The 10,470-nt window shown below is 40.6% G+C and overlaps 1 protein-coding gene across 4 annotated transcripts in view; it reads right to left on the bottom strand.

Annotated features, from left to right (window-relative positions):
• LOC125704097 (CD276 antigen-like) overlaps positions 1-10,470 on the bottom strand; it is a 43,316-nt gene that overhangs the window by 3,169 nt on the left and 29,677 nt on the right. For all 4 annotated transcript variants that reach the window (XM_048969425.1, XM_048969426.1, XM_048969428.1 and 1 more), the window contains one exon: positions 8,981-9,014. Coding sequence is in view for 1 of the 4 variants with exons in the window: in XM_048969428.1 (XP_048825385.1) it covers positions 8,992-9,014 (23 nt within the window). In the remaining 3 variants the exon portion in view is untranslated. The remainder of the gene's footprint in view (positions 1-8,980; positions 9,015-10,470) is intronic.

Genomic DNA, 10,470 nt, shown 5'->3' with positions numbered 1-10,470 from the left:
ACTCTATAGCCAGAGGTCCCACGCTTAAGTCAATCAGACATACTCTGCGAGGGAACCACTCCCAGAGCTGCATCAAACAAACATGCTGAAAATTACCTTGAACTCTCTGAGCTGAATCAATAAGAAATATTAAAACATCAGGCAGTTACTGAGTTGGATTAACCAAACATGCTGCGATTGTGATAGTGGCTACCCTGTAGTCCCTGTAGTAAAATCAAAATGGTTTCAATTATGTCCATGGGTAGTTCATAATCAGCCAAAATAAATCAGTCCCAAATGGGCAAGAATAGTTATGAGTCAGATGTCTATGAGAAATTAAAACACCCCTCAGTTGTACAGAGTTTATATAAAATAATCCTTAAATAATCCCTACTTTAAAATATATTGAAATGTGAGGTTCCTTAAATGCTATTTTTCTACAGCTTGTGCTCTCTCACGGTGGGCTCTCCTTCACACTGAGGAGAAAATAAATAGCTCTAAAAAAACAAGATATTTTGGTGCAAATCCTGTTGCCCTCTGCTAGAAAGCAGAAGGATAATTTAGTCTTTCAATACGACAACAATCCAAAACACAAAGCAAACCCAACCTAGGAATAGACTAGAAGAAAGATTAGTGTCCTGGAATGGCCCAGTCAGAGCTGAGACCACAATTGTATTGAAAACCTTTGGACTGACCACAGGAATTCATCCTGCAATTTAACTGAGTGTGAACTGTACTGCAAAGATTGTGGAAAAAAGAAAAAGTTGTTTTTCCGTTTTTACATTAAATCTGAAAGGTTGTAGATTTGTGGTATGTAGATTTTGATATCCACTGGAGTAATGTGTCCTCGGTGTACATCTTCCTGTCAAGTTCAGTCCGTCTTCCCATAATGCTCAGGATAGCATTTGTTTTACAGCAATCAGTTAGATCCCACCATTTCAATTACTTTTAGTTTTACAGTCTTCATTACCCCGGCTAATAGTGAAAAGTTTTAATGTAGTTCTTGACTTAAACTTGAGATTAAAACTTCAATTCAATTTATTTTACACATAGAGCCCCTTTTAAGATTTTTTTAAAAGATGTATCCAAAAAGCAGAAGAGATCCAGCCCATCATGGAAGCAGAAGGGCGGAATGCTGACAGCTCGTTTAAAACGCAGACGGGAGATTGGGCGCTAATTTCCACCAGCTAACACAGACTGCACACTCTAATATAAACAGCGGCGAGGACAGCCCACTGTAATGAGGAACCGCAACTCCACCTTGCTCTTATTTCTTCTCTAATTTACACTGAGATGGAGGTCCCACATTACATTCTCCTCCCTATTTACCAGTCTCCAATTTGGATATCTGCTGGGCACAGTACTGAACCGACAGCCACTTATGACTTGAGCGTACGCATGAAGCCTAATGGCAGTGGCAGAAATTTGCATGAAAAATACAGAGAAGGGACAACTTAAACCTTTACAAGTGAATCCATTAAAAACAGCTGATTGGGTAGGAAAAAGGCACAAACCCTTTGTATGGCCCTGGGCTTATATAGATGGAGGTATCCGTAAGTCCTACTTCAGCTGAACTCTCATTGAATCCCTGTATCATGTATTGCATGAAATTTCATTTACTTATTTAACCTTTCTTTTTGTAAAAGTTGCCCTAGCTGCTTCAAGGCACAATGGTGTAAATTAAAAGTGCTCTTTTCCCATGCAAAACCATGACAAACACAAATCTTGATTCTCCACTTCAGCGTAAAGTTTGTTTCGAAGACAATTATGCAGTAAACCCTACAGGCAGCAGACGCATAAGTAATAGTTGTGAATATAGGCTACAGGAACATAAACGGTATGTTTTATTACCCATATTCAACCAAACTGTAACAGGAGCATATGGTCCAACTTCCAGCCAGGGATAACTTTAAAAATATAAAACAACTTACTGTGTCCAGATAATTTAAGGTTAAAAGTTACAAAGTCATATATATATATATATATATATATATATATATATATATATATATATATGGGTCGAGTCCCCAGGTTTTTTTACTGTGACTCTTTTTACTTTGCTCTCCCTGTTTACATGCCACTACCACAATATTTACAGCAGATCTTACGGTACATGCTTTTGAAACCACATTTAAAACTATATCTAAAGTCAAAGAATATTTTGCAGGCTGAAATGCAGATTTACATTAACTATTTAGCACATTACTAACAAATGACTGACAAGGAGAAGATCGCTAGGCATTAATGTGGCGGGGCTGAGCTTCTGGTAAATACCCAAATACAAGGGCAAGGAGTTTTGAGGTACCCCAGGGTTAAACCTGCAGGAATGAAATAAAATACCTCCCATGAGGTAGGCAGGAGAAAGCCCAGGGGATTAAAAAGATCCTATACTTATGACGTAAGCTAGTGTTTCCCAACCCAATACTCAGGGATGGGAAGGGAGCAGGGAGGCAGCAAAAATGTGGATTGTCTGCCAGTGAGCTGGGAGGGAGAAAAAAAGTAGACAGTCTGCCAGTGAGCTGGGAGGGAGTGAAAAAGTAGACTGACTGCCAGTGAGATGGGAGGAAGCAAAAGAATAAACTGTCTGCCAGTGAGCTGGGAGGGAACAAAAATGTGGACTGTGCCAGTGAGCTGGGAGGGAACAAAAATGTGGACTGTTTGGGAGTCCCTAAGAACCTGGATGGAAAACACTGACCCTAAAGGATCCTGACATCCGTTACAACATTCCCCTCAGCAGATGATATTTGCTACTCAAGTGAAGGCCTCAAAATTGCTTTATTGCATGACATACAGCACATGTAGAATGTTCCTGTGCATTGTAAGCTGGGTCTGGCAGGGCAATGAGTGAGGGAAGAGCCCATGTACCTGCGACAGCAATGTCAGGCTCTGCTCCATGCTGGCTACTGTTCCACTCACACACAAAGCTGACTGGAGTCCTGATCCAAAATGTGAAGAATATTTTTCGCCCCACACACATTCATCATCATTTTTCTCCAGCTTTGCCCTAAAGCGCACTCAGCAGGGGCTGGATTGCTGATTCATTTTAGAGATTTTTTGAATCAACCAAACAATGACCTTGAATTTAAGAGATCTCACAGACCTTCCATACACAGCCCATACTGCTTTGAAACAAGCTTTTGCAGGTAGCCAATATACCTCATATTTTTGCACATTCCCATCCATCTATGAGTTTTCTAATTGCTTACCATGAACAATTTGAGCCCACACATTTCATACACTTTAAAACACAAGTGAAACAAGTTCATATCAAATTCAAGTACATTTCGGTATAAAAAGTGATAATAAAGGAATATTAAATTGCAGTCTGGCTTTGACTAAGTCATTGCATAATAATTACAAGTTATTTATCGGAAGGCGCACTGGTCTGTGAAACTTCAGAAAGCTACCGTTGTCTTCTCTGCATCTTGTTGCTTCACGATGACCATTTCTGCCGTTACAGTCATAAAGCATTATCCCATTGATATCGTCCACTTGTTCTGTAGAATGGTTGATTATCAGATCATTGTCCGGTTTTTATCAGTCGTGACATGCGGTTCAAGTTGTCAAAGAACAAAAAAAAAAAACAGATTTCTTTAACTATCTGGGGTGGGTCATCTTTCATAGATTTCTAAAAGATCCACAGTAAAGAGCCTTGCATATTGAAGGCATCTATCTTAGCACCATCAGAAAAGAAATATGCCTACATGTACAGAATTTATAAAATTCTACATGTCCTACATTTTTAGCAACTTACTGGAAACATCAATCTTTCACCTACTAAGTGATATTTGGGTTGGCGAGGGGGGGGGGGTTTGGGCGGCTGGGCAAGCCTATCTCAGACAGCAGGGTAACACACTGGGTGAGGCAATTAAGAAATGTCTATTGCATGTCTTTGGGCCGTGGGGTAAAACCACAATAACAACAGGAAGAACATGCAAATTCCACACGGGCAAGGTACGGGGTGAGATTTGTGCCCACAATCCACCAAGCCACCCCCAAAGTAACCAAGCCCTCGGGCAGCTGGCTTCCCTATGCGACATTCTCCGACATGAGTTCCCCATGAAGACCTCATGCTCCTTTATGGACGGCCAAGAGAGATGGAGTCCAGGAGTTTGACTGATCATGATCAGTGATTCCTAAATGATGTCTACGCAGTATCTGAAGCATCTCTGTTTTATTTTTTTATATTTTGCTATGAAAATAGCAAGAGTGTAACAGAGCTTGGTTGATTTCTTCTTCCTGACAGTATAATGGTAAGATGCTGGAACGCCTCTGTCCAGCAACAAATGTGCTGTTATTTGCATACTGGCGTTATCTCATGTTCAGCCCCAATTCTTTTATCCCTCGCTCTTACATGTACAAACATATACTGCAACACAGAGCTGAAAAGAGATATTTACGAAAGGTAAATATTTAAAAAAACCCTCGGCAAGTAGACAAAGCATTACCACGCAGAATGGTTATTCAACATTCACTACAGCAGTCTGGCCATTGTTCAACCAAGAAGCAACGCTGGGACATAATTAAGAGTGATTTTCAGGTATCAGCATGAGGTTTAGGAAATATGAAACCATCACGAAAATATGTTACACCATCTCAAGGCCCCCCACAGAAGCAAGTTTCCCATGCAATAGACTGGCTGATAGCTATCCTAGAAACATCCAAGAAATGGGCCACCTATGTTGTCAGTTTCAAACTGTGAAATGTGTAATAAGTAGCTTGCCATACTATGGAATTATTTCGTAAAGAAGAGAGAAAACAGGCCACATTCACTACAATTTCCCAGCCTGTTGTTCACCAGCCAGTGATATGAGTGACATCATTCCAAATACAACCACAGTTATGGGTATAATATTAATATGACCTGCTATGATAAATGTTTAGTTTTCACCTGTACCGCCTTGGGGTGGTTCGGTACGTACTTCGGCTTTGAACAGCAGAAGTAAAAGAAATATAACATGAAATGCTTATTTTCTTTCTATATTAAACAGTGGCTGACGGTCTTTCTTATAAAAAAAAAACTCAGTCGATACTGCTGCAACCTACTAATAAAGTTAAATTTTAATTAAAACTACATCAATAAATATTCCCTCAAGTAAAGTCAGATCCATTAAGTCGCACATTTAGAAAATAGGGGCTTTTAGCTTCATGTTAGAAATGTGCAGCATAAATATTGTCTCAACAAATAGAAAGAATAACAAAATAAATATCTACTGTGGTGCGGCATTAAAAAAAATACCTGTACTGTACTAGTCATGGTGGAGGGTCTTCAAGTGCTGGTTTATCTATGTTCGCCATAACTATGTGTTCATGCGTAGTGCTGCGGCTTCATTCTGCCCCCTTCTGAACGCAAACACAAAAACACACGAAGGTTCCGCATTTGTTGCTTCTGTTCTGCACATACGCGTATCAAACCAAAAGACCCCAAACGAAAATTTTCAGTACAAATGCATGGACCGTCATACTCCTAAGTACTGTCATATCTGACATAACAGGAACTTACAAAAACAAAAAAAAGATTCTTGAAGATGAGTCTAAATATCCTAACAATTAGAATACACAACAGCTAAAAAAATATATATATATACACAATTGTATGCATAAATATAAAAAGCTATACTTTGAACTGCCATACATAATCAGAGGCACTGATTCCTTGTTTTTCTGCACTGGAGTACAGCTTAAGGACACATCCAGAATCTGCACTCAGAGTGAAGGTCAGCAGGACATTCATTTGACAAATAATTTCCAACCTCGAACCAACATGCTTCCCACTAAGCCTTGGTTGTTTTCACAGTCCTACAAATACCTTTCATCATTAATTAGTAACCATTTTGAATAACAGTGTACAGCCTGAATGTTATTTCAGCCAGCTGCGGTACATAATACCACACCAGTAGTTTGGAGTTTGGCCCCGTTCCTGAATTTACATCCTGCCCATTGGCAGTTTATTTACTAATGTATTTCAGGTTCCAGGCTCAACGTGTCTCTGGCACCATTGCATTCCCAGCTCAAGGGCACAGCGGTGCTGTTTCACTCACAATACTAACCTACAGCTCTCAAAGTTCAAGCATTATTTACCAGCTACAAAAATACACCCATGCACTATACAACACAAACTATTTAACATGTTATCCGTTATAGTAAGTTTGATAAAAAACTCTCTGTTGCTCTCCTGGCTTCTCCAAGCCCCAATTTTAGAACCGCTTATTCTCTATACTCCCGTTTGTTTGAATGTATCTAAATCAACTTTCGATATTTTTCCCCACCAGCCAAAATGTATGTGGTTCACCTTTTCAAAACCATGTGCACATTTCTCATTGTGACAAGTTCCATACAGATTCACATGTAACATACGTTTCAGCTGTTCCTAGTAATACCATGACTTTCTGTATCCTGGCAGCTCTTGCGATTAGCCCTTGTAAGCCATTTGTTTTTAAGATGCCTTAAACAATAACCAATTAATGGACCATAATAATGTATAAATCAGCAAAGAAAATAAAAAAGTATATATGCTTAGTGCATGAACATCTGATGCACAGACATGCTTATAAGTATAAAAATATTGTCCATCCATAAATAAATGTATTGTCAATGTGCATTTATGCAAACAGATTAGCAGGGATGTATATCCTGGAAGTACATGATAGTAGGAGTGAAGCCAGTACAATAATTCATGGTCACAAATTTACTTGAACAGCATTATGGAGCGTAGGAGAGGTGCCACAGCATAAATTGTGACCGGTCAGCTAAAACAGGTATATGATGCTGACTGAAATGAAACTCAAACTAGAAACCTCTAGTTGTGGCAGACAGTGAGTGTCTATGTCACGTCACAAAGGTCAGGCTTCCACCTGCACTCTAAGGATGTGTTTTAAAATGCCATGAAATCAATTTATTGATATAGTTTTTGATTGGAATTATTTCATGAATGGTTAAAATGGTTCACACATCAAGTGTCAAACATATTCCATCCATCCATCCATTTTCCAAACTGCTTATCCTATTGGGTCGCGGGGGGTCCGGAGCCTATCCCGGAATCAATGGGCACGAGGCAGGGAACAACCCAGGATGGGGGGCCAGCCCATCGCAGGGCACACTCACACACCATTCACTCACACATGCACACCTACGGGCAATTCAGCAACTCCAATTAGCCTCAGCATGTTTTTGGACTGTGGGGGGAAACCGGAGTACCCGGAGGAAACCCCACGACGACACGGGGAGAACATGCAAACTCCGCACACATGTGACCCAGGCGGAGACTCGAACCCGGGTCCCAGAGGTGTGAGGCGACAGTGCTAACCACTGCACCACCATGCCGCCCCTTGTCAAACATATTGAAATTCCAAAAATAATAATAATAATAATAATAATAATAATAATAATAATAATAATAATAATAATAATAATAATAATAATAAGAGAAAAATCCTAAAAAAAACAATAAGGTTCCATAGCAGTACATGCTTTGGACCCTTAATTACGGTTAAGAATCATCGGTAGGAGAAAGAGAAAAAAGAAAGATGGCGGTGAGCCTGGATGCAGCGGCTTCATGCTTCCCCAATAGCTGTTTTCTAAAAACAAATCCAAACATTTACTTACATTTACGCAAGTGCCTAGTATGGTGGTGCAGTGATTAGCACTGGTGCCTCACACCTCTGGGACTAGGGATTGTGTCTCTGCCTGGGTTATGTGTGTGGAGTTTGCATGTTCTCCCCATGTCGTCGTGGGGTTTCCTCCGGGTACTCCGGTTTCCCCTCACAGTCCAAAGACATGCTGAGGCTAACTGGAGTTACTAAATTGCCCATAGGTATGTGTGAGTGTGCCCTGCGACCCCTTGTCCTGGGTTGTTCACTGCCTCATGCTCATAGCTTCCTGGGATAGGCTCTGGACCCCCCTACGACCTAGAAGAATAAGCGGTTTAGAAAATGGATGGATGGACATTTACTATAGATGCTTGAACAGTACAGATCAGTATTGTAACTTGGACGCAATACCACAAGAGTTTCTCAGGTCACCAGGACTTACACTGACTCCTACCCCCAGAGGGAGATGATGTGGAAGGTGCAGGGAGAGGAAGCAGAAGGGGGGGCAAACGAGCGGGTTTGCTAGCTAGGCTAAAAGCTGCTATGCATAAAACCCAGAAAAACATACTTCTTACTAATATGTGCAATAATAACCGCTGCCACTGGGCATTTATTAATTTTTTTTTTAACAATGTCTATCGAAGGGCCATTTAAACATATTTGTACGATTATATTATTTATAGCCTCGGTTTTGTATTCATTTTGCATTTATTAAAGCACCTTTGGGGCTGTAGTAAATGCAATTTCGTTGTGTTACACAATGAAAATAAAGTGCTTGAATTGGTGTAAAGAAAACACATCGGTTCTCTGAATTGCCATTCATTAATGCTGAAACATGCTGAACTGATATCTGGGCAGAATCACAAACACCAATACTTCACACATGTTACTGAATACAAAGATAAAAAATCTAAAGAAATACCGCTGGTTCCTTCTGACTTGTACTGGCAGTAAGTAGATATTCCACGCAAGGCAAAATGAGACAAAAGGTGCTCAAAAACATAGATTTTGCTGGTCTTAATTATTCTTGCTTGTCTTTTATTGAATACCTGTTCCTGGCAGTTCAACGATTAATATCTCAGGTGATTATGGTTAATCAGAGTTAAGGGAATTCAAAAGAATACTCAACACGAAATGGAAATTCATTAGTGACTTTAAAAATTTAAATGCCAAGACTTACAAAATCCTTGAATCTGTAGTAAAAAATTAATTGAGGCATGCTTCAATAGAGCATCTGTCCTCTGGAAGCACCAATAGGACAAAGCTGACAAAACCCGTTCTGCTGTTTTCTCCATTGTACGGCAGGGAAATAAGAAACTGTGAGGGTTAACCGCACTAGAGGATTCAGTGTCATGAACACCCAGTACAAGGATGAATGTGTTGGTTCACATGCATTTACATAGTATTCTTACCTCGTCCTGCTTCAGCTTTTTAGCGGTGTCGTTGCTGAAAGAAAAATGGAAATATCGGTTAATTATAATTATAATGTACGCTCACTGGCCACTTCATTAGGAACAGGTTTCTTATTTCTTATCCCTTTGCTCTCAGAATTCTTCTGTGAATTCTTCATGGCATGGACTCAGTGTGCTGGACACTTTCTTGATCCTGAGGTTCTGGTTCATGTAGACTCTTATGATTGCATCATGAATTTGTTGCACAATTTGTCGGCTGCACTTGTGTCCTGCAAATCTCCCATCATTCGAAAGATGCTCTGTTGGACTCAGTTCCGGTGACCATGGAGGCCACTGAAGTTCACTGAACTCTCAGTCATGGTCATAGATGCAGTTCGAGATGATATGAGTTTTGTGAGATGGCGTGTTTTCCTGCTGGAAATATCCATTAAAAGAAGCGTAAATTGTGGTCAGCAAGGGATGCACTTGGTCAGCAACAATTGCCCAACTCAGACAGGCTGTGGTATTTAAATGCTTGATTGGTATTGGGGGACCCAATATGTGCCTAGAAAGCATTCCCTGCATCATTATACCATCAGCACTAGCCTGAACTGTTGACACAAGGTAGGTTTGGTCCATAGATTCATGCTGTTTATGCAAAATCCTGACCTCGCCATCTACATTAGACAGCACAAATCAAAATTCATCAGACCAAGTGACATTTTTCCAACCTTCAACTGTCTAGCTTCCATAAGTCTGTGACACCGTACCCTCATTTCCCATCCTTTGCTGACAGGAGTAGAACCTGATGTGGCCTTCGGCCATTGTAGCCCATCAACCTCAAGATTTGACATGTTGCGCATTGAATTCAGATGTGGCTTTCTGCTCACCATCATTGTGAACAGCCTTGCTGTCATTTGAATCAGTTTGGCCATTCCCCTCTGACCTCTCTCATCAACAAACTGGAATTCACTGGATGTTTGAATAAATATTCAAATGTCAATTAGATGTTAGTCTGCCTGATACATAAAGAAAAATAAAAAAATGTTTATAATGATCATCCACTTATAATGATAAATTTCACCCAGACAGACGTGATCACTACAAACGGTTTATTTTATTAGCAAGAAATGCAAACTATTAATTTTCTACTTTTCTAGGGAACTTACTCTATACATCCATCCATCCATCCATCCATCCATTTTCCAAACCGCTTATCCTACTGGGTCGCGGGGCGTCTGGAGCCCGGAAGCAATGGGCACGAGGCAGGGAACAACCCAGGATGGGGGGCCAGCCCATCGCAGGGCACACTCACACACCATTCACTCACACGAGCAATTTAGTAACTCCACATAGCCTCAGCATGTTCTTGGACTGTGGGGGGAAACCGGAGTACCCGGAGGAAACCTCACGATGACATGGGGAGAACATGCAAACTCCACACACACGTGTGATCCAGGCAGAGACTCAAACCCAGGTCCCAGAGGTGTTAGGCAACAGTGCTAACCACC

The sequence above is a fragment of the Brienomyrus brachyistius genome, chromosome 11, assembly GCF_023856365.1.
Source record: "Brienomyrus brachyistius isolate T26 chromosome 11, BBRACH_0.4, whole genome shotgun sequence".
In the NCBI taxonomy this organism is placed as follows: Eukaryota; Metazoa; Chordata; class Actinopteri; order Osteoglossiformes; family Mormyridae; genus Brienomyrus; species Brienomyrus brachyistius.
Note: the sequence above shows the minus strand (reverse complement) of the source record. Positions and strands in the feature narration are given on the sequence as shown.